The 26112-nt window shown below is 40.7% G+C and overlaps 1 protein-coding gene across 1 annotated transcript in view; it reads left to right on the forward strand.

Moving 5' to 3' along the window:
• Window positions 1-26112, forward strand: part of epb41l4b (erythrocyte membrane protein band 4.1 like 4B) — a 90426-nt gene that overhangs the window by 46010 nt on the left and 18304 nt on the right. The window contains exons 16-19 of the mRNA XM_036538449.1: window positions 17091-17254; window positions 19090-19214; window positions 20341-20454; window positions 25859-25920. Of these exons, the coding sequence (XP_036394342.1) occupies window positions 17091-17254; window positions 19090-19214; window positions 20341-20454; window positions 25859-25920 (465 nt within the window). The remainder of the gene's footprint in view (window positions 1-17090; window positions 17255-19089; window positions 19215-20340; window positions 20455-25858; window positions 25921-26112) is intronic.

Here is a 26112-nt window from a genome sequence, read left to right on the forward strand (position 1 = left end):
GCTGTGAGCATGATGCTGGGAGTGTCCAATCAGTAGCGGGTGGTGGGAACTCCTCTGAAGATTAAACCCCCCCTCCCCCTACACCCCCACCCCCCTTACTCCGTACACACACGCTGGAATTATTCTGCGGCTCTTCCTCAAGCTGTAATTCTGCCACATGCAAGGTCGTCCACGCTAGTGGACTGAAAGTAATTCTGTCTGTCTGCAGAGTGTGAAAGAACATGAGGCAATTAGAGATATGTCATTCTGATAGGGAAAAAATGCACTTCACTGCCATTACATAACTAGTGTCGAACATGGGGATTCATAGGTAAATTGTGGTTATTGTACATGAGATTTATGTGCTAAGTATGTGATTTTACTGACAAGGTCTGTGAGGCTGGGCTGCATATCAGTTTGGATATTTTGTTTTTTTTTTTCTACACCATAATATTAGTAGATAACTTGAGTGAAAGCAAAGATATGCTTAGTGCCATGAGTAATCAGGGTTTCTTTTCCATCTGCAAGTGATCCAAAGGAGGTCAAAGTGCACGTCACACTCAGATCATGTTAGTAGGCCTTTGTATTATTTTTAATTAGTGTGGCTTGCTCAGTATCATTAACCAGCAATTGTGCACGTTTCTCAGTTTCTCAGGTAAATGAGCAATATTGTATTTCAGTATTTCTGTCTCTTCCTTATGGAGCTAACAATATCTAGTTTTGTTAAAGAGTTGTTTTGCCTTGAGGCAATCTGTTCTATGCATAAATAGAACATTGAGTAATATTACTTGTAATATTATCATTCCAGTAACTGAATGTAAACTTTGTGTGGTGGATAGTCCTGTTGTTGCTAAAAAATGTGAATTTTTTTCCCCCTGGTGGTTAGCTTGCAGATGTTAGCTAGCCGAGAAAGTCGGCCAATTCATTTGTTTTTGCATATGTAGCAATCATCACGGCATTTGCAAAGTGGCTAGTTGGTTACCTGAGTCAGACGAGACAAATGGCGACGCTGTCAATGCAGGTGCTGCTGGAATGGTTCGTCTGTCTATAGATAGCTTCACAGCAGGCCGGCTGGCCGGGTTTTCCAGATCGAACAAGGCTGTGCATTTCAGTCGTGTTTCATAATATGTGGCTTCATCATAGATCATGAAAAATTGCACAAAGCTATGTTGCGCAGTTGCTGGTGGAACATTGTTACGCTAATAATCAGGCAAGGAATATACCTGTCAGCATAGTGTAGCTATCCACCCAGCTATCTGCCTGCATCCTCCATTCACCAGTCAGTGAATGTGTGCTCTCTCTAAATGCTTCTGAATGCGGCCTCTGCTGCCATTTGTGCAGGATAATCACGCTTTCCGTCAGTGCACAGTGTAGCTCCTGATTCAAATTTGCGACTCAACGAGGTACAGGCGGGACCGAAATCATGATTTATGACTGACATCATCGCACAGGGCAAGTACGTTACTTACCGCCTTTGCGTTTGGCAGAACATGCTGCATTTAATCTTGACAATCACGATTTTAACTGTTTGATAAAGTAAACCCAATTAGTACTTGCTGCCTTAATTTATTTGAGGTCTCATGCGTGTGTATTTTTTGACATGCTATGTAACTAGTCCAACTACATTCACATTTATGCACAGCAACTAGTTTTATCACAAGGGAAGACAGAGGGAACTAAATCATGCTTTACAGGCGTGATTGGTCCTGAAAGAATGCTCACTGACTGCCTGTTACACGCGCAAATTAATAGATGTAAGTTATTTCAGAACGTTCTTTCTTCACTCTTCTCCAAATTGCAAAATAAGCATTGGGATAAAATGTAGCCTCAGAACACGACAAAGCTGGCCTAATCCATTTTAAGCACGAGGCAGCAGAGCTCCCAACAAACCTAAAATAGCTTTTTAATTTGCAGGCTTTTATACTTTGAGGAGTAAAGACTGCTGGAACATTGGCTAAAATCGTGTCGTCGTTGTCAGTTTTCAGATAGGCTACCGCTAGAACAGAAAATAAGTTTCTCATCAAACAGTTCTGGAAAAGGAAAAAAAAAATGCAGAAAAATACAAAAATGCATTTAGACTCAAGACCTTGGCACCACATTTCAGTAACAGATTTTCGATTGTTTCCACAGACCAGCATCTGAGACAATGGCACATGATCGCTTAGCCATCGCTAAAAATCTGTTGGTGCCTGCAGTCATTAAATTGTCAGCACACTTGAAAAAAAAAGTTTCAGTGATGTACTGTACAGTTGGGATGACCAATGAAGCATCCTTGATGTGCGGACATTAATAATTACTGATGTTTTTGCATTAATTTACTTAGCAGACATACATATGCAAGGAAGCTTAAACAGCTTATGTCTTTATGTGTCCTTTTACCAGTATACAACTTCCTATGCACAGAAGCAATTCAGATTAAGTACCATGTTCAGATGTACCACAGCAGTGTTCCCCCTTGGAACTGAACCCACAGCCTTTTGGATTACAAGCTATCTCTCCAAGTATAACCACACACTGTCATCCTCCTGATGTCTCCCCAGTAACCTCATGCAAAACCAGCACAAAGCACAAAAACACAAGTGATGTCAGATCTGTGGGTCAGTCTTAAAAAAATTTGGAAATGAAGACAGTAAATTGTTAAGTCTGTTTATTCTTTCAAAGCTATTGTACACAAACGGTGACACTTTACATGTGAGTATACCAGTGTAGTTAGATTGTGACAATTACAATGTAGTTACTATGTAATCGTATGTAGTTACACTGTTATTACCAAATGAGTTACAGATCAGGGACACTAGTAAATGCGTAACGTTAAGCATTAAGTGTTACCACACAAAGGCATTTCCTAGCTGTAAAGTACGGTCTTGGTTGCACATCTAAAAATATTATGACCCTACAAATCAAGACTTTTCTCAGCTGGTATGAAAGAAACATTGTAATTTTCTGTGGTAGATTTCTGTGTAGTTGCAATCATAATCACTCCAACTCAGTCTGACTCTGCCTGTTTACCAGTATCATTATCATAAGATGAACACATTTTACAGGGCTTAAGAGAGAGATGATTAGTGTGAGCCAGCAGGCCTGCACATGATACAAGAATTAGCTTGCTTTTTTGTTTTAATTGTCAACAGTTAAGTTGCGCAAAATGAGTTATATATGTGTACATATGAAAAATAACACTTTTACAATTCCATGGGGGCTGTAGTTGGCTAGCTAGCCATCTTGCTATCTTGCTAGCAGTCTTGTTGACTAACCAGCAACCTGCTAGTATATTGCTAACAAGCACTCCAGTTTTCATTGGTCATTACTCTTATACGATTGTACCAGTTATGCATTACTTTGCCAGCTAGTTTGCCCAGGATATCATAATTGATTTTTGGGGGTTTGATTAGTTATTCATTTTCAATGTGTTATTGTTGTGATTGGTCTTAGTAACAGTGAACAGTGATAACTGAGAAGGTAAAAATGTAATTCAGCTTTAAACAGTGTGTTGTTCCCAACTAATTTCTGGTTATGCTCAGACTCAACCTTAGATACCAGTACAACAGGCATGGTTCCAAAAGCTCTGAGTGATCATGACTGGAGTATTTTGTACAATATAAACTATAAAGGTGTATAGCCGGTAGACTGAATGACTGAGGAACACTCTCAGATAGGCAAGCCTCCAAGGAACTGCATGATAGCTGAAGCAACTACTCTGCACTGTTACCCTGAATGTTCAGGTATTTAAGTGGAGATTTTTTTTTTACTAAATTTGGCTTTGCATCACCGACATTGTGACAAATTAATTTGATACAGAGTGTGTCACGGTGCCTTAGAATTCAAATTGTGTTTATGTGTTTGTTGGAGCAGTGTATTTCTTCAGCAGAGTTTCTGGCAAAACTTGATTTGGTGAACTCAGTAGCAAACTAGGAGCAGCAGTCGAAACAGCAATTTCAACTGTCATTCAAATGTGCTATTACTGATGTTTCTGTGAGTAATTTTAGCTGATATGTAAAGAGGCAAAATAAGCATTGTACATTATCGGAAATTCATGCAAGTGTTATTTTTAGGCCAGCCAGTTTTTAAGAAAAAAAAAAATGCCTGCTATTTTCTTTGGCAGATCACTGATCTTTTTTCCCGATTTACACAGACTTTTACATCATACTGTTTTATGTTTATTTTCCCAGCAAAATATGTACAGTTGTCTTGTGGCCCTAGTCACCGAAAAGACTGATTTCATAGTCCAAGGACTTTCTTTCCCATGTAAGATATACCAGTTGAAACACATGTACACATTAGAAAGTTCAAATCATGTTCTTGCCACCTCAGACATCGTGAGCGGCTTTGTATAAACCCAGATACTGCTCCGGTGTTTCTCTGGGAGGAGAGACTAAGGCCAGTGTTTTCAGAGGTTGTACACAGAAATATCAGCTCTTCAGTGTGTTGTTCTGCAATGTACTATATTGTAACATGGCCAATTTCACAATCCAAAGTTTTCACAGCTTGTTTCATTCTGATGAAGTGTACAGGTGTACCTACAGAACTCCTTAATAAGAGACTGTATATAGGAAAATAATGTTTTGCTTACAGTCTATAGTCATATCAGTAACTGTTGTAAACTGTAGCTAGTTTGAGCCTGAAATTATTTGCATTTTGAAAGGCAGATTATTGTCCAGTTGAGTGCATCACACACTGTATTTGAGTCTGTTTGATAAAGTAATATTGTGTGGTCCATGCCAAATGGAGGAGAAAAAAAAACCATTATTCTTGTAGCCCAGTTTTATAAGCAACTGCTGTTTGGTCACATATTTTCTTAATAATTTGTAAGAATCTTCAAGAGTAAGAATCATAAAAACTTACCCACTCTGTTGTGAAGAAAGAAAGAGACCCACAATTAAAATACAGAATAATTAACCAAGCGTATCAGCACATCACATCAGATCACATCACATCAAACAGCTCCACCAGCGCATCCGCCTCTAGGAGAAAATCTTTAATTTTCCTCTTCCAAAATAGTGATTTTAAAGAGGTAGCTCACAACCAAGACACTCCACATGTGTGTGTGCTTTGTGTTTAATGCATACACAGTAGCTATTGTTCATCCGGAAAACCACTCCTTCAAACCTTATCAGAAATCAGCTTTATATAGCCAGGCAGAAGTAGGCCTGTCTTGCAAATTGGTGCAGCATTTATGCTTTGTGTTATATTTAAAGGCATAGACTGCTGGAATCACTTTATGGAATCACTTTCAGCGTTCTTTTAAAGAGGTATGCAGTAGAACGTAGCTGTAACTTTACGATGGTGTGTTGCTTTAGTATAATACTTTGAGAGTAATATTTTGCAGCTTTAATTTGCTTAAGTTTCCCAAGGAGCCTCCAAAGCCCAGAGCAGCCGAAGTGCAGAACATTCCGTCCTCCGTTAGTGATGTTGTGTAAAGATTAGCAGAAATGATGACAAGTGTTTGCTCTAATGGTGGAGAGGTCCCAGCAGCACACCCCGAGATACCAAGGGAAGCGCCGTCACCCAGAGGGGTGGATGGAAATACTTCGCTTGCTTTCACAGGCATGTACAGGGGAACGGAGCGCTGAATTGGAGAGAGGCAGTGATTGGTTGCTTTTGCCAATTTCCTCCTTTGAGAGCCCTCGAGTGTCCTGACAGAGCCCACAGAAAGCACCCTTGTCCAGCCTCAGGCTCCAGTAGAAAAAAAAAAAAAAAAAAAAAAAATGCTCTTTGCCGTAAGAGGAGTTTTTCACTCCCAGACAGGTAGTAAATGACTCAGGTCCTCATTAGTGGGGTGCACTTGTCAGAGGTGCGTATGCCAGTGTCGATGGATTCTACGATGAGTCTGCTGCATGACTAACCATCACCCCCCCATCACCCCCCCCCACCCCCTCCCTCCCTCTTTTCTCTGGTGCTTTGCTTGTGCATACATTCTTTTTTCGTGACTCAACATCTAGTCCTTCTGGGAGTCTCTCGCGCGTACAACATAATTAGCTTTACTTTCTTTCCTCCTGTCTATTTCTGCTTCAATCTGCCGCCGCAGATTACTCTTCGAGTGTCTGATTAACCTCTGTCTGTGCCCGGTTGATTTGGTCTCCCCCCCCACCCCTTTCTCTGCCCCGGCAACAGAGCTCGGTATAATAGCAGCCTGTCTGTGCCCAGATTCCTGGCCATTTTCACCCTCTCAGCCCTGCGAATGACTAATCTTTACCTATACCTCATGGTTCAGGCCGCCTCATGCCGAGGGCATGTCAGAGGCCCCGCCCCTGCCCCCGCCCCCGCCCCCCCATGCAGCCGTGACGGAGCACATCCACAGGTCGGTTTCGGAGAGGAGCAGCAGGAGCACGCTGCCGGGAGCGGTCAGCATTGTTTACCAGGACCGGGTCATGACCGCCCTCTGAGCCAGGGACCGTGAGAGGTGGCGCTCATCTGGGAAGAATAGCGTGACCCTCTCACAAGAGTAGGCCCGCCCACTTTAACACCATTTCTCTGCACGTGCACACCCCCCCCCCCCAACCCACCACACCTACTCCCCGCCCCCTGTCAGGGGAAGAAGGGGGGGCACAAACAGTCATGAGGACATGAGATTGGATGATTTGAGCTGCTTGATTTCCAAACATTTTGTCTAGGCCTTTGTGTTGGTACTTGTCAGTATTTTTTTACTGTGATTTTGAAAATGTTCTATTTTAATATTTCATAGAATTTTATCTTCATTGTTTGTCATCATGACGACTTGCGTGCAGAAAAAAAAGAAAGCCCTCCTGTGGGAGTGCTCTCCCCTTCTGCAGTTTAATTTTGATGGATTGTTGTCTCTTTTGAGTGGTTTTAATGTTGGTTATTTTTCATGCACTGGATGTGTGAAGTCATTAGCATTAGCTACACATCTGTGGATTTAAAGTGAAAGTGAAAACTTTGATCCAAGCGCTACTCACTAATCACACATCAGGTACTGTCATCATTTTATATTCAAAAGAAGGGGATCCATGCCTTTTGTTTTTAAAATGCATGTAACTTTCTGATAAAATGGTATGTGTAAACCTGAAGATTAAAGTAATTTCTCTCTCTCTCTCACATACACACACACACACACACACACACACAATGAGAAGAGGGATGACAGCAGAAAAAGGTGCATAATGTATATATGTACATTTGGCCAGGACCTGGGTTGACAATAGCAATACCAAAAACAGATTTCTGTATCACAGCTATTTTGAGCAGGATCTGGCTGAAATTCAGTTATTTGTTTCAAGATGCATAAGCGTATTTGATTGGTCTGTGGACTATACCTACACAGCTATGTGCTATTTTGATGTACTCTGTGCTAGTTATGTTAAGCCATGTCATCTGTCTTGCCTTGATACACAGCCAAACCAAATTCTGAATGCTGCACAGCTGAGTTAGAGGTCAGAGATATAATAAATACCACGTACAGTCTGATCATGTTATTATTGCTTTATTTGTTGTTTGTTGACAATCATCCCATCTTAACATCTTGTCAAAGATGCATATGTAAACTGTTAAACAGGTTAACTCTCAATAAAAACCAACAAGAAAAATCATATGAACAATTGAGCAGAAGGATTTTTTTAATCACAGAAGAGGGAAGTAATCATAGTTAACATAATGTGTCTTCCTAAAACTATCACTGTAGTGCATAGAACAGATCAATTCATACTCTGGTGTAAATTGACTGTGGGAACATTAGTCATTACTTTGGATTAAACTGAACTGGCGAAACTAAACTTAATCTAAATAGCGTGGTTTTACAGTAAATAAGAAAAAGGAACACAGTTCTTGTGCCAGCATCATCATCATATCCAGCTGTGGTCTGGGTTAGAAGGACCTCCTAGAAGGAACCACTGTATGGGTATTTCACTAACCTGTTTGCACCATCTACACTGCTGTCTAATGCTGACACTGTACATCTATGATGAAACCAATTTTCTTTTCGATACCTTTGATACAATATTCATGTCTACCAGGTTTCATGTACTGTACCTATCCTATACGATGCATGAATATGAAGTCTTTCAGGTTTCATAATAATCCTATTATATTACACTGTATGAATACTTATTTACATATTTAGCATATGTCCCTTTACTTAAGAAATGATGTTGGAAAAAGTATTCAGCATGTCCACAATACTTACTTTTCCACATATTTATACCCCAAGTTCTTGAGTATCATGTGTTATCTCTCTATTCTGAATTTTTGAAAGTTATTAAAGTATTCACAAGACTTCATTTGGCATGTCAGTTTGAAATGAATTAAGGGCCTCCTTAGCTATTTTGAGCCAGTCAAATATCTTTTGATTATAATCAAGGTATGTTTCATTATGTGGTATTCAAATGTAAATTGAAAGAGGGAGCCATAAATATACATGGAATAACTTTTCAAGATTTGTAGTGAAAGCACAGACTCCTGGATCCCTCAAGACCAAACTCATCTCGGTGATAAATGGTTTCAATGATGGCTCCTTCAAAAAACACAACACATTTGCATTCAAGAGCTAGATAACAAATACACAGGAATTCTTTTGGCAGTTCTTATCCAGTGTCACTTCCAAAGCAAGGGCACGTAAGTGCATATAAGGAAGCCACATTAACCACAGTTTGTAGGTAAAACATCAGGCCATATTTGAACAGGTGTCAGTATATCACAAGGAGCTATGGTAACCCGTGCTGAGTACAGACTTGGTGTTAATAATACCCTCATAAGCAGTGCATTGACATTGATAAACATTTCCACCAACCTCCATTGACTGTCATCTTGTATGCTGTTTCACCATACACGTGTGCGTGTGTTTGTGTGTGTGTGTGTGTGTGTGTGTGTGTGTGTGTGTGTGTGTGTGTGTGTGTGGGTGTGCGTGAGTGTTTATGTGTGTGTGTGTGTGTGTGTGTGTGTGTGTGTGTGTGTGTGTGTGTGTGTGTGTGCGCGTGAGTGTTTATATATGTGTGTGTGTGTGTGTTGGTGTGCGTGTGGGTGTGCGTGGGTGTGTGTGTGTGTGTGTGTGTGTGTGTGTGTGCGTGAGTGTTTGTGCGTGAGGGTGTGTGTGCGTGCGTGTGCATGCATGTGCATTTGTCTACCAGAAATATCTCACGATGAGAAGCCTGAGGAATGCAGCTGGAATTTGGCTTGTGTGGCAGACTCTTTCATTACACATAAAATCACATTTTTTTTCTTTCTTTCTTTTGCTCTCTGTCTTTCTGTCACTGGTATGTATGAAGCCCACAAAACTATTTAATTCTTTCGTATTTTCTTTTGCAGTTATGCTTTTAACCTTGGCCTAGACTGGCTAGACTAGATTGCAGTTGTGTATTGGGTGCGTTTATAATTCATGGCTTATAATTCACCCCTGGAATGGTGTAGCCACTACTTTCTGCAAAGGCAGATTTCATACAATGGTAAGTTGGAACACGTTGCCTTGCATATCTGGGAAGGCTGGACTTTTACCCTTTCAACACATGCCGTTTATTATGTTTAGAAAATTTAAAGTTGATATTCTGCCACAGATTTAATTTCATTTCTTAGTTAGTGGAGACAGACAGACAGAATTGTAGGACTGCTCAAGTTGTTTTTGAGTGTGAAAATTTGTACTCCTTACGACAAGATCATTTCATGTGTCCCTCTGCCATACTTTACATTATTGTCATTTAGCAGATACTCTTATCCAGAGCGATTTCCATGGGTTACAATTTCATCCGTTTATACAGCTGGATATTTACCGATGCAATTATGGGCTACGTACCTTAAGTACCTGAGGAAACAGCAGCAGTTCCCCTGCTCCTTAACAAGACACTACACTGCTGCCCGAATGTGTGATTCATGCTACAGACATGGGTTACATTACATTACATTATTGTATTTTAGCAGACACTCTTATCCAGAGCAACGTACATTTTTTTTAGCCTTTTATACAGCTGGATGCTCCGACACCTAAAGCGAACTGCAACAGTGTTCTACCCTGTGCTGGAACATCCCCAGATTAATGTCAGAAAGATCTATAGTCAGTGAAAATACAGTATTGTTCAGCCTCAGATTCTGACTACAGATCGGTTCTTGTCCTCATTAAGATATCCCAGAAGTAGGTGTTTACACAAGGGAATAACCAATTATGTGGAGTCATTGCCTATAGGTATCTTCCTTGGACAAGGGTGTATGACATTAAGGTAAATGTAGGGCAGCTGGGTTAGAGAGAATGCCAGAAATATTCTGGTGGTTATCCATGTTGGTATGGATGATATGATTTTTTATTTATTGGGCAGATGGTCTTAGTGATTTACAAGGATGGTATCTATTATCAGACTGTCGGAGGTCCTTAAAAATCCCTTTGCTTTGGTCTGTTGGTATGATTGTTGTCAAAGAGATGTGTCTAAATACTGGCCCTCTGTGCAATATGCTTCTAACAAAGGAGTTAAGATTATGGGGACATTTACAGTACTTCACAGATCTCACTTTATTTTGTGTCAAAAACTGTGAGAATGCTGATAAAATGTGGTGGTGGTTACAGAGAAAGCCCACTAAGGTTTTGGCATGTTTTTACAAATGTTAATATTGAAAATGATCAGCTGAAAACCCATCCTCCAATCCATCATTTTCATCCAAAAAGCTTCAGATCTGTAGCTTTGCTGTTCTCGTCAGAAGTCCATCAGCCTGATTCTCTTCAAAAGGAATGAGGAGAATGTCTGACAGTTTGAATGTCTAATTACATTCCAAGTGTTGAAAGCAGTGAGATTTGATATTTAAGGTGAGCATCACCTTAGTGGATCCAACTCTGCTACTTCCAGCCTTCTAATACTTCTGGATTCCTCTCTTGGGCTGGCTGAGGAGAGTGCATTCATTGTGCTAATTATGGCTGAACAAATAGCTGTTGCATCCCAACAGACTGGTGCAAGGTGGAAGGGAGGAGTCTGTTGGGATGCAAAGGGTAAAAATGTCAATATTCAGAATCATCAGACATTTTGGCTACGTTCACACTGTCAGTCCAAATCCGATTTATGCGCATATCCGATTGGAATCCGATCATATGTAGCAAGTCTATACAGCCAAAAAATCACATGAAATCTGATTTTTACAAATCCGTTTCAAGCCACATTCATATGTGGTTTGAAATCCGATTCAAATCACTTTTTTGCAAATCCGTTTAGGTCTGAATGCTCTGATTGGATTTCAGGTGTTTTTTTTTTTTTTTTTACGTCTGTGACTTTTGATGCCACCTAAAGTTCACGTGTACTTCGCACGTACAGGAAACATGCTAGTTTGGTGGCAAGGGAGCCATTGGTGACCGGATGTAGGTCGTAGTCAGAGCTGGACCTAACGTGTGGCCTTCTCCGTCTCTGACGCTGTCTCATTATTCTTATAAAACTTGCGCCGCATCGCCACATTGCCATGTTGTAAATAAGCAAGCCCATTTCATTACCCTCCATTTTGATTTGTTTATGTCAACTACTTCTACTTCCGGGTGCTATGTCATTACTATAGCAACAAATGTGGGTAAGACCAAAAATGAGGATTGCCACCCGGACACACAGATCGGATCTGATCACTTGCGATATATAATGCGGACAGTCAATCAGGAAGATCGGCTACTGATCGGATATGCAAAAAATCGGATTTGGACTGACAGTGTGAACATAGCATCTGTACAGTGTATAAGTGATTGAACAATGAACAGTGTCTCATTTGCTGTCATGATACATTTAAAGGGGAGCAACTATATCATCATTACTGCACAACATACATATCATTACATTACTTTACTGGCATTTTAACCAGAGCGACTTGCATACATTGTAAGTTTTTTTTGTTACCCATTTTACCCATTTATACAGCTGGGTATTTACTGAGGTAATTCTGGGTTAAATACCTTTCCCAAGAGTACAGTGCCCCAGTGGGGAATGAAACTGGCAACCTTTCGGTTACGAGCCCTGCTCCTTATCGCTATACGACAATGCCACCCCACATCATCATATCACATTACATATTTCCTTAGATAGCCTCATTCAGGGTGCTGCATATTTCTTACATTCATTTTTTACGTATCCATCCATAGCAGTGGGTATTTACAGAAGTACTTCAGGTTAAGGGTCATGCTCAAAAGCTGGGAGTCGAACCTGCAGTGTTGGGGTTCAGGGTTCAGCTCCTTAATCACTCTCCTACACTTGCAATACAAGGTGTATTGCATCATCATCGCATCACAATCAGAACCACTGATCATCTAATCACTGATCAGCCACAGATTACCACTGTACATCCAGTGGAGGCGTCTCTGCTGCATCCAGTCATTCAGGTGGTACCGTGAGCAAAGTATCTTCTGTACTGTAGTAAAATTATTGCTCCTAGATGAAGGGACCTGAGCCTTGTGTGCACTGTCAAAATGGCTTGGTACTGAAAAAAAAAAAAAAAAACAACGTAGGTCAACATGTCCCGACTCCGCACAGAGACATTTCAACAGAAACGGGCTAAGTGCATCTTCATGTTCACACTATGTTCTGAGAGCAGTCTTGGTTCAGTCTGTCCCAGCACAATAGTAGGCAGAGTGAGTGGCAGACTTGGGTCGGGGTAAAATCCGTGTGGCTTTGCACAGGTAGACTGGTTCAGAAGTGGAGGTGTGATACTCTGGGCCACAATACAGTATAGTTGGAGATCTTGGTCATGGTTTATTAACTGCACCTTGACTGTGGCATTGACACAAGTTGTGTGCTTTTGTTGATATGGATCGCCATGTGTGCAATGGACTGGCTCCCTTAACACAAACCCAACAGAGTGCATCTAGGACTCTGCTTTGCTGTAAACATCATCAGCATCCATGATTGCATATGCTTGATGTGCTGCCTTCAGTGTTTCTTGCTGAGTGGAGCATGACTTCCTGGAAAAATAAACATTTGTAATGTGCCACACAGGATGCTAGTGGCAAGTATGGGACATGAGCTATTGAACCAAGAAATTGGACCCCCTAGGTATGTAATCTCCTTTTATTGGATGATAGTTTTGAAAATTAATGTTGTAATGGCCCATCATTATGTGCAGTCCACTTTTTTATTGTTGTTCAAAGGAAGGAATAATCTCAGTGCAATTACATCTCGGGAGATATGTCAGCAGATACTGCGACTGTTTCAAAGAAAACAAAAAATCCATCAGAAACTAACGTGTCGTAGGTACAAGAAACTGTAGCGCCTGCACATTTTTTCTCTGCAAAACAGGAATCGTACTTCTCTGTCCCCGATGGCCTTGTGGTGAGATATCACAGTCTGTCCTGAATTTGTCCGAGAAATTAATGACCTTGATGGTGTAATACTGGACCCTGATGAGTCTCAGGAGATGCCATATTAAGACATATATTTTCAAGATGTAGAACACGACCAATTACCTCAGCTAACAGTAGACTAAGCTGAGCTGCAGTATGTATGTTTTGGAAGGCATTGATTTTCTTGTATATAATATTTAATGCTGATGCAGAAGCCGCTTTAAAGGAAAACGGTACATGCAGATTTGCCACAGCAATAATGTATATAGTATCTGTAAAACAATTCTTTCAACATTCTGTCTATCAGCAAAGCCTTCATAAAAGCTTATTTGAAATGTCAGTATGATGAAAATCACTAAAATGACCAATATGACATCCTTCCTGATTCAAAAAATTAAGTTAAAAAACAATATTTACAACCCCATAATATCCCACAAAAAATACTGTATGTGAGTAGGTGTAAAATATTGCTTTCAGTATACATCATTGTACTTACAGCGTATTTTGCTGGAATTTGAACGTGTGCCGCATTGGGTCGATACAAGGCCATTGGCATCTGAGAGTCTTCATCTGTGTTCTCCAGGCCCTGTTTCTCTTTCTGGGGGAGCATTACAAAACGGAACCCTTTTTCTGCCGGGGTCCACACAAGGCAAGATGACAGCTACACTCTCTCTCCCCTAATGGCCCAGGCCAGGGGACCAGGTGCCTGCCTTCAGGGGAACAGTTTCCCCTCTTATTCTGGATCTCGCCAAGATCTCTTTCAATAACTGTGTCTTCTCCCAGCTGGAGGGAGTTCCTTTTTTGCTGCTGTCACCAGTGGTTTGCTCACGGGGGGGAGTGGAAGTATTTTCTTTAAATGGAAAAATGTTCTGCTCCGCGCTGATTCTGTTCAATTTTTGACACACGAATTGACCTCCTTCTTTTGTCAATTTTTTTATGGCAGTTGTAAGTTCTCTGTGGCAATATTGCAGAGGCCACCATGTAATGTGAAATAATATTTGATTGAATGTTATAAGATAATCCCCTCCACAATCAGGCCAAAGTGCAGGGATTTTTCCTTTTAATTCCAGTTTTACATTGTGGCTGAATGTGAAAAATGACAAATTTCAGCATGGTCTCAAACCAACTGTTTCTGTGGATTATGCACTGCTAAATTCAGAAAACATAAAAAATCATTACTTATAGACATAAACAAGGAGAGTTTCAAAACATTAAAAGCACCTTTTTAAAATAAAGCCTATTTAAGCTTGTATTTACTGAAGGTGTTTAAATTGTAACTCCTTTGAAGTTTAAAGGTTTCCAACTACAAATATTTCCATTGAATTCAAGTAACTACATCATTTCTCATTCATTTTTGCTCCCTCCCATTTTTAAAACTATTTCATCCCTTTAAATATTATGATAGGACAATAATAGGATAATACAGTGACAGAGCTGGTGTGAAAGCCATGCCAGTTAAATAGTAAACAGATACTACTACGATACTACTACTAATAACAATATAGATTCAAATTTTGGAGAGACTAGTTCCAGTTGACCTACATAAAATTCAGCTATTAAGTTTGATCACTTTATTACCACTGTTCTTTTTCACTGATTGCCAGTGCAATTATACAATCAGAGGATAATGCTCTCTTTCCAGCCCCTGCTGAATTTATTTATTATGTCCTTTTTTCCCGTTTTTGATGAATCCAGAATAAACTTTTATAAGGTCATCCCAAAACACTGTTTAAACTTTGCACAAGTGCAAGATACTTGCCCAGTTCTGACTTGCCTTTAATATCTGCACAGCATCTAGCAGACCCCCCTGTGTCCTCCCTGAAAATATTTACAGAAGTGGTTGTAATATCACACCCTCCTACTGATAACATACAACAATTTTTTAACTTTCTGGGGTAAATTGTGAATAACTCTGTAATTGTTCCCAGCCCGTCAGCCTGATCAGAGATTTGTTGGTGTGGTGAGGTGCACATTGTATCTCTGTTGGTGCCGGTTTCAACTATCCTTTACATTTTAGTAAATTGTATTATTTTGTTGTACAAGACAAATAGGTCAGCATGTCCAGATAAATTCTGTATGTGTCAAGGCTTTTCAATGCAGCAGATAGGAGCAGTGTACTAATGGGCGATACAGAATATCTGCGAGAAAAACTGACAGCTTATCTGACACACCTGGGATGAGAAACTGTCCATGGACTCATTTGTTACCATGGTTTTGCCTTCTAAGGATAGTATCAATGTACCTTTCCTTTTTTGTGGGAAGGAGCAGGCCTTAGGTACATTCTTCCTCGTCTGACATGCTGTAGGAATGCCTAGCCATGCTTCATTACTTGCGTTTAAAAAAGCATTACGTGCTTTTAAAAAATTCCCTCTTTTTAGGATGGACAGGCTTCACTGAGGATGGGTATGCACTGAGGAATACCTCATGCTATAAATCTGAAAATACACCATTCTGGAGATTTTGAGTTTTTCCCCCCATTTCCCTTTGGGTTCTGCTAAAGAACATTTGTTCTCATTGTGTTATGTTTGTAGTCCTGATTTCTGTTTGTTGATGTTTGATGTTTTGCGTTATGGTCCCTTAATGCGATATCTATTTTTAGAGAATAGCTCTAATGAGAACTACTACTGAATATGCGAAGATCATTGTAGGAGAGATAGTCTTTGAAATTATCATGGCAAAAAATGGTTTTGTCCATCAAAATTAAGCAAAGACATTTCTTAACAACTTTGGTTTTACAGTGCAATACACTGGTAAAATGTGAATTAATAGTTATGTGGGTGCTGGGATATGCTTTGACATTCAGTATATGTTCACTGATCTCCTACTGCAATCCTACTGATCATGGTTTTTAAGTGGCCAAACCACAAACACTGCCCAATTGATGTGAAGACTCATAGGCATTGCATTGTGAGACAAATGTAGCACACCGCAAATGGTAATTGGTTCATGGTCCCCTGAGGGCAGACACACACAAGCAGCAGATTGTAAGTAAAAACTGGCAAAGTGTTTGGGAGCTTGAGGACCAAGATTCTTTCACTTTTAAGTAATGGTTGTTAAGCCCAGAGCAACAGAACAGTATTTTAACAGCTACAAAGATAAAGTGCTTTGTGGACCTTACAAAGTTGAGGTGGACCTTAAAAAGGGTAAAGACAATAATGACAAAATATTTGGAACAATGTTTGATCATTTTTGCCCTTGAGGAAATTGTTACATCAAATTGCATAACATTTTAAATAAATTGAGTAATGCACATTACATCACTAATTAAGATATATTTTTTATGATGCAACATGTGTGTGCATGTGTGTGGTGAGTATACACTTTAACCTGGCCTCATTTTTGCTATTATTGCAAATAGTTTGACAAATGGTCATTTCAATGATTTCTTTAAATATAAAGGGATAGGATTGGCTACAAGAAGCATCCAACAGGAAATAATCTCACATACTACTTCTGCACACAGAAGCTTGATAACCTTGAGCGTAGAATAAAATCCACAAATACAGTGTAAAGTACCAGTCAGTTTCAGTGATATGCTTGGAGTCAAGCACATCTTACAAAATGTGACTGTATATCTAAATTCCTGGATCTGTTGTTTTTACTGTTATTATTAGTAGTAATATGTATCTATGCATAACAAATGTGTTATTATATTATGATTATGATGTCATTATGATCATAATTATATCATGATTGTAGCATATAGTAATATTGCTATATTATAGCAATTACATATTATAATATGTAATACTTTTCATGCATAATTTGAAATTTCTGAAATTTTTTTATTGTCCCACCCCTTATCTGATTGTTCACTCTCAGTACAGACAGGGATGGATGTCCAGTGTAACTGAGGCATGTTTCTTACTGTGTTCAGCTACCCTTTAACGGGACCTCAGCCCAACAACGCCGACATGCAGCAGTACAGCCTGGAGGAGAACGAGGGGACGCCGTACTCGGGAAAGAGCGGCAGGCGCTGCCCCCATCACCAGACCGGCTACGGCAGCGCCGAGGGCCTGTGCAGTCTGCAGCCCTCACACAGTGAGTGACCATTCATCTGCTCTGGCTAACATTCGTCCCTTATCGTCCAGGCCATTTACATTATTGTCATCTAGCAAATGCTCTTATCCAGAGTGACTGACATACATGTAGGTTACAATTTTTATCCATTTATGAAACGAATATATTTTACTCAGGCAGCTGTGGGTTAAGTACCTTGACCAAGGGTACAGCAGCAGTGCGGAACTGAGTGAGCGACCTTTCGGTTACCAGTCCTGAACCTCACCGCTACACCACACTTCCGCCCCGTCCAGTCCGTGAAGAGAGGGAATGAAGAAGTTTACACACACCCACTTGTCTGGTTGCTGAGTCACTTTGCCACTCTGCCAGACCTGATGTCTAAAGCTTAATGAAATGAAGTCAAAGAGAACCCTACCACAAAGGAGCTGGTGATGTCATCACTCGACTGCTGTGTGCACAGTAAATGTGGGAGACAGGGCAAGCAGGAAGGACCTTATTTGGCCCCAGGTAACGGTGGTGGAGACGGCAGGGGATGGCTGCTTCTGTGCTTTGGGTGCAGTGACACCCTTTCCTGCTGTTTCCCAAAACCTGGGAGCTCCTTGGGACCTTGGAGAGCGGTGACCTGACCTACAGGTTCCCAGAGCTGAGGCCAGTCGGTAGTAAGCACAGGTGGATGCTCATTGCCCTTGTCAGGCCTGTTTATAGCGACACAGCCTTTGTGCCTCTGGGCAGAGACGTTCATGGACACAGCTGCCATGCGGTCATGTCTTTGCACAGACTCCGCAAATGACGCAAGTTGAAGCCCATTTTCTTAGCCCCTGCGGGAGAATTTCCTTTTTTATTAAGACCGGTAATGTGACATTTCTTTGTTTATGATTCAAATTTTAACGGCTTCTTCCTTGTTTTTATTTGTTTATTTATTTCATGCTGTGAACGGGAACAGAACAAACACAACTATTTTAAAAAGCCCATAGCAGAGTTTGAGTCCAAACACAGCCTAGCAGCGTAGCCACACCCACAGCATGGTACCACCCCTCAGATGTTAGGGTGCACCATCATTCTATTCTCCATTCTCAGTGTGGTTTCAGATTAAGGCAGCCAGGTTGGGCTTTCTCAGAAAAATTGTAACTGAAGGGACTGAAAAATCAACTAACATTTTGACTTTTTCAAAGACACTGTTTCTATTCAACTAAGATATGCATATACATGTTATACTATACTATACTATTCTATACTGTACTGTACTGTACTGTACTATACAATACTATACCTGTTACTGAACACAAATAATGATTTTTGTTTCCTTAGTGACTTTGGATGTGTATTGTCACATAATAGGGTTTTTTGATGTTATTTTGATGAGAATACAAGAATACATTCCACAGGCATTTCTGTTAACATGTTTTATGTTGGAAACGTGCAAACTGATCACAGATATTAGCTGCTAACCTCAGCTTGCCAACTGATGCTCGTTTTGTGGAATGACCTCCAAATACCAGTTTGAATGCCAGTAAACTGAACTTGTCAAACCCGTGGGTTTCCAGTTTCAGATCCATCAGCACCAGCACTACATAAATAACTATGTTGCATGGCTGTTACTGTTAATTTAACTGTGAAACAAATGCATGTTGGAATGTCCATGTTTTACAGCCATATCATATGTGCTGTACATTGGCAGAAACCTTTCACAAACACCGCATTGGTATTTCATGCTGCGTGTTTAACACCAAGCAGTAATTACACAGGAGCAGTGTATCAGAACATTTGAGGCTTGTCGTTAAATATTTTCCTTAAACGTTGCACTGCTGAGCCAGCGCTAAGGAGACCTGGCTTTTTTTTTTTTTTTTTTTTTTAAGAGCTGAGAACAGTGACGACGTGCCAGCCGGATGACTCAGACAGACTGCTGCTGAAACAGAATGAGCTCGAGGCGGGCATGGTGGCAGTGCCCTGGCAGACGTTGCACATCAACATCGACAACAAGGTGAGCCCCCGACTCCCACCCCAAATCCCCCCCCCACCACCACCGCCACCGCCACCGCCACCCCCACCCCCACCGCCACAGAATGCAGGGCACACGGCAGAGCGGCGGAACAGGGATGGAAGGATATTCCACAGCCCAGCAGGCGTTTGGGAAGCAAGCACAATACTGAGATATGTTTACATTTATGATGATGATGGTGATGGTGATGATGATATTATTAGTATTATTACTGCTACTACTACTACTACTACTGTATTATTGTTGTTGTTGTTGTTGTTGTTATTGTAGTAGTAGTAGTATCATTGTCATTGTGATCTTCATCATCATCATCATCATCGTTGTCATCATCATCATTGTAGCACCTTTCATAAAATGCATCTGCAGACTCATAAAATGCGTGTTCTACAGTGGATTTATGAATTCCATCAAAACAGAAAAGTAACAGTATAGGCGATTTGGTGTAACACTGTAAAAGTAATAGAACAAATACAATGAAAGGTAATACAAAAAATAAACAGTGATTAAAAGCATGTTGGAACTCAACAGTGTGAGGATACCAGTGGTTTTAGTAACAGGCAGTTTAAACAGCAGCACAAGACAAAACCAAAGCATCAGAATATAATCAAGCTCTGGAGCCCATCTGTACAGGGAGACAGTGCCTCATTATAACAGTGGTGCTAGGCCTATGACAGCTAAGATCAGCAGGAGTAACTGAAGTCAGGACACAAGTGATGGGTCTTTTCCAGGGGTGTTATTTTCCAGCTGAGGCTTGATATAGGAGAGGGTTTCTCTTACAGTATTGCAGTCTTTTTCCTAATCCAGTGCATTTGCAGACAGGAGTACACAATCATCACTGTCTTAGGCTGTAGGTCAATATTAACTGTTAATTTCATATAGCTTGACATACATTGTGTTTTCAAATACAAAGTCACAGAACACCCAGGAAAAATTAGGGCTCAAGCCTGTGATTAAATTTTGATTCATGATTCAATTCCTGACCAGCGAGCATTCTTTGAGTATAAGCGTCCCGCTAAATGTGGGTGGAGAGGGTGTTGGAGGTGGCAGGGTAGAGCACGAGTAAAATTGGGATGAAGGTGTCAGCACAAACCTCTCTCCCTCTGGGCAGGCGGAGGAGAAGCAGCTGTCTGAGAAGAGCCTCCATTCCCCAGTGTCTCCCGTTGGCCTCCCTGACCACCTCAAGTGTAACATCCTCAAGGCCCAGATGGACGCTGCGTACAGGGTGAGTACGGCCGAGATCAGTGGGTGCTTACGGAGGGTGTGTTAGGGAACCTGGTGCCAACGGGCAGCACTGCTTGGGCAACATCTTTAGACTGTCCTCAGCGGGTGGAATCTGAGAAGCCTGCTATGGTTGAAATGGATTTAAACACAATTCACCTTGTACTGGGAAGTAGGAATATCCTTTCAAAATGCCATGCCTGGAAGAACAGGACAAATACACGTAACAATCTGTATACATTACATTACACTTGTTTACAGTACCAGTTAAAGGTTTGGACACACCTGATTAAGATAATGAGAAACATGCATTCAGAGACATTTCAATCTAAAGACTTATGCTTAAATGCTTGAAATTTGTTTCTTGGGCATCAGCATCACTATTTATATTTATCAATGTATGAACTGAGTGTGAATGAGTAGGTTTGTCTGGTACTGTACATTCATTACGTTGCATTCATGTAATGTAACGTAATGTATACATTTTCCAAAAGACCACCTGAGGACTTGTGGAATGAAGTAACCCTCCTGTGGCAAAGGCAGACCTGAGGTTTGTCTTCTGCTTCTGCTAACCGTCAGAACGATTCCAAGTCATTTTCCACATGAACCATGCCAAATTTGTTGCCTCAAAGTCAATTAGTGAACTGAAGTCTTAAGTGAAGGTGAATCACTCATCAGTCATGGGAACAACGTCACAAGGGAGGTGGGTATATTAATGGCTTATGGCTCTCATTTGGCATGACTTTTGTAACTAAAATAGTGAGTCAAGGTAATTTATAATACCCCTATGATTTTTGTAACTCATTTGGGTGAACGTCACAGGGTTACATAACAGAATATCTCCGAGCAGTGCCTTACCTCACAGTTTATAGGGAACACAATGTAAAAAGCAAGGATCTTCTTTGGCTTCCATTAATTTTTGATGTTCTGACATCAAGACATTCCCTCACTGCAAGGCACGAATGATGACACCTGATTTCTGAACCTCCAGCTGATGTCTTATTATTCCCACTCTCTATATGAGCCTACAAAGCACGTACAGGTGGCTGTCCAGAGATTTTTTAAGCCAATTGCTTTTCAATTAAATATTGACATTTCTTAAAATCTTCATCAAAACTGTGTGTGATCATTCTGACCTTTTTCCTCATTGCCTACACCCCCTAGAATTTTTCACAAAGCTTGTTGCATCACATCCGTGTTACCAGCCTAGCCCACTAACACAACGGATATGAACTCAAATTTAACACTGTTATACACACGTCACTGTACAAAACAAAGAGACTGTATATATCGGTATACAACTTAAATGAGCATTTAGAGTCTGTCTTTCTGCATTTAAGCAATCAGAAACAGTTGAGTAACAGTTTGAGTGCAGTTTGCAGAGATAGGGATGGAGAAATGAATTGTGGGGTTTGTAGGGGAGATAGATAGAGAGCCCAAAGCAGGCTAGGGAACAACATAAAGATTCAAATTAGCTCAGGTTCTTAATCATTACAACAAATGAAGAGCTTGTCAGTATAGATATTACACTATTACACTCGGTGTCAGTATTGACTTTATCAGCCTATAAAGTTGTGGAGGAAGGTACATTTACGATTTACGATTTGCAGTGAAGTTGCCCTTTAACTTCACTTTATTTTGAACTACTGAGTCTAATATCCTTCCATAACCTCTGTGCCCCAGCGTGGAATTTAGATGGTGGATGGTGGCAAATGGGTAATTTTCACTATTTTCCACCACAGATGCTCGTAATGCCATCAAGAAATTACACTACATGATTCTTTTCATGTTCTCTCTCTGTCTGAGAATGACTCACCAGCTTTAGTGCTTTGCCACCATTTGACCTCCTATGCTCCTATGCTATGCGCTTTTGAGTGTCTAACTTACTTTGATCTGGAGGAGGGCTTATTTGGGTGGGCTTAATGTAGAGAGGGCTTTTACTCAAAAGTGCTTCTCCATATTTTTTTCGTCGCACTAATCTCAAAGTTGCCGGGAGTGCAGAGTATCGTCAGGGCCCAGATTATTGAGAGCCATAAGAGCAGCCAGCCTATCCGAAGCCGCCCTTGTCCTGCTGAAGTCTGTGTTTGTGCCACGAGGTTTTAAGAGTGGTTTCATCAAGAGTGCGTCTTTTAGGTGTTATTGTGGACCAGCTATTTTCTTCAATGAGTTCCATCAAGGACATTTCTGGTTGTTGCCTAAGTGCCAGGTTGGAGGGCCAGGGTAAAACAGACAGTAGACTGTCCAAGACTCAGCTGTCCTCTCACGGGTTATGCATTTTCCATTTCTTCCATCAGACAAATGGATTTGGGAGTGCAGTCTGTTGTGTGCCAGTAAGCAGGGAGGGCATCACTGCTGAGTAATTCAGTAGAGCACTGATTCATTCTGATGAATAAAAATCTGTGTGCTGTGAGATGCAGATTCTGTGATGTGTAATTGTAATGTGCTGCCTGTAATGTAATGTACACCTGTTCCACCCTATGCACATCCATTGTCACTAGACTTGGGGAGTGGTAAGAACAATGACCATTTATAATGCATCCGAATTAGTGTGCAATACATGTTGAAATGTAAAATAAATAAATCGAAAATTAATGGCATGAAAAATGGCTCACATACCACAAAACAAAGCTAATATGCAGTGTCAGTAATATGTTGTTAGAGAATCTTGTATTAAAAATGCGTAGCATAAATGAAGGGTATTTAGAGAGCAGGAGGTAATGTTTAGAGGTATGTCAGGTAGAAGATGAAAGGTTTAAAAGGCTTTGCTGTCCTAAAGTTGGCAGGGACCACCAGGGAGCAAGAGGAAAGTGAATGAGAAATAGAAAAGTGTCCTGAAGCAACTCTGAAACAATGGACAGCCTGAAGTACCATCATTCACCTGTACTAGGACCCAGTTCAAAATCCCATAGAGATGTGCTGCCATGACCTTCAAACTGCATTTGTTAACTCACCTGACACATCAGCCAGTGTAGACCTCCGTGCATAAAATAACACAGGAAATTTAATGCTTTTTTTTGATTTTGAACCAAAATCTTGCCATTCGAATGTAAAATATTAGTTCTAATAGCTCTGGTAACAGAAAGCACTCCAGGAGATTCACATTATGAAAATACAGTGGAAGGGCAGGCAAAACTTTAAAAAGGGAGGGAATTGGTTCCAAGTAGAAAAAAGTTAATTTTAATTAGCCTCTAATTAAAGGGGTGAATGTAGGCATTAAACCATAAGATTTTTCTGTCCTTTAGCTGTGTCCCTGATCTGTGCATGCGTCTTCTACTTTTCTGCACTCCTCATTACTCAGTGCTAAGTACTAATAGTCAACAACTGAACTTGCACACGTGATCATGTAACGACATTGTTGTCATTTAGCACACACTCTTATCCAGAGCAACTTACATAGATTACATAGGTTTTATGCATTCATACAGCTTGATATGAGGTAATTGTGGGTTAAGTACCTTGCCTAAGGGTGCAACAGCAGTGCCTTTCCGTTACAAACCCTGCTCCTTACCACAACACCACACTGCCATTTCATCTATGAAAAACAAGATAATGTAACATATGCCAAAGCGTTAAAGCACCCAGTGATGCCAGCTCCTGCTCCTCTTTAGCTGTGATGTCCCAATGCCCAGGAGGCTCTCAGAGCATCGGACGGCAGGGGCACCTGAATGGCTGAAGCCGGTCGCTTATCAGCCCAGGTGTTGCTTGCGGCCTTCATCAGGCCTGCTGTAAAAGACTAACAGATTAACGGCTCTTTGAGAGGAAGACCCGTTTTGATGTAGCCCTCCTGTGTTCTTGCTCTCGCACAAGCCCTCCTGTGTGTTTGTGCTGGAGATGGAGCCTGTGATCATTACTGATTGTTGAAGACGGCACAGTTTTCAAATTAGTAATGAATGGGACATGGCTGAGTTTCAAACATGGGCCACCATTTTCATAAACCATCATTGAAAAGTTGAAATATGACTCATGCCAGAGCACCTTGCCAACTGAGCAACTCGCTGTCCTATCATTTTTTTATTTTTTTGTGTAAACATCCACAGTTCTCAGAAACATCCTAGATTCTTGGTTTTAAACCACAAAGGCAACTAGGTGAACTCCAGCTTGATCTGCCACAGCAGAATGGACAGCCATTACGGCTTCCGAGAGCTGGCAAAATTATGCCAATTCATCTCTAATTTGATGTCCTGCCAGGGAGACTCTTGGTAGAATGATTTTTAAACTGTCACTTTTCTTTCATTGAAATTGCTTGATTGAAACAGTATGTCCAGATGCATTGCCATGTCCTCTGGCTAAGTTCATTATACAATAATAAAATAATATTTTCAATTAACTGGTACAGTACAAATACTGTCTGTGTCTCCTCCATTGCCATTATTATGTAGTGAGAACTTTAGCATTATGAACTCCCACCAATGTTCATTTTTAATTATTTATGAGTCATCTTCATAAAACAAAGTTTCCCCAGATATTCTCCTTTCATGACTCTCTTTGTACGCAGCCAATATCAATTATTTTATTGAAAGATAGACACATATCTCTTGACAAAAACTACATTTTTCCCTTTAAGCCATTTCGAATAGCAAAGCACTTCCACATCAGCGAGGTTTAAATTCTTTCTTTTTATGTGAACTTTAATTGCCCTCACAGATCATCCTTCTATCATCAAGGCTATGAAACAGGAAATGAAGGGTGTGAAATAGGGGTTGGTAAGATATGAACCTGGTTCAATCAGCTTTCAGCCAGGTGTATGGTTGCTGATCAGGCTTATGGACTGAATTTCTGGTTAGAGTTGGCGATCAAAGCAATGGAACAGTTTTCTCATTGGAACCAGTGATCAGGGATTTGAACCAGGCATCTGGTCAGAGTTGGAGGTGTAGGGTCTGGGCCAGTTGTTTGGGTGGTGATATTGATCAGCACTATGGACCACGCTGGAGGGCGTGATCAGGGCCATGAATTAGGTGCTTTGCCAAGGTTTTTTTTTATTACTGAAGATGTTACTTTAAGGCCTTTTTACTCTGGTTGCGTTATTTGCTCTGCGGAATTAGTGGATTCATCTTTGGATTAGTTATATCCACTGCGATTTCATCTAAATGCATCTAATTATACTCATTTTCACAATAACTGGATAAATCGAATCCTCTGATCGGATTAAATATGTAACTGCATAATTGCATTTCCTGTGGAGACCTCTGAGCTAATTACGCTACAAATGACCTGATACCAAATGAAATAATGCTGTAGTTCAGTGCTCCTGTGAGTCTTGTATCACATTGCTTGATCTTTTTTTAATCTTATCCTACAAAGAACAGGATATTTACTAGGTCTCCTATTGGAGTAGAAACCCTGTATCATCTCCTGTAAACCCTTGATCACTCCCCCTTCCCCCTTCCCTCTCTCTCTACTCCCCACAGGTGATGAAAGAAGGGGGTCTGGACTGTAGAAACTCTTCCTCCAGCCAGGAACACAATGGAAGGTCAGTATACCACACACACATCATTTTGTAGGGGTCGATCTGTATGAACTCAGCACATGTTCACAATGTTATTGGCTAATATGCAGTGTATGCACATCTATCTTGGTAACCATTCAGGCAGTGTCCACACCTGAAGTGATGTTTGGACTGACGGCCTAAGCGGGCCTTTGATGAGCACATGATATGAACAAT

The sequence above is a fragment of the Megalops cyprinoides genome, chromosome 10, assembly GCF_013368585.1.
Source record: "Megalops cyprinoides isolate fMegCyp1 chromosome 10, fMegCyp1.pri, whole genome shotgun sequence".
Taxonomy (NCBI): Eukaryota; Metazoa; Chordata; class Actinopteri; order Elopiformes; family Megalopidae; genus Megalops; species Megalops cyprinoides.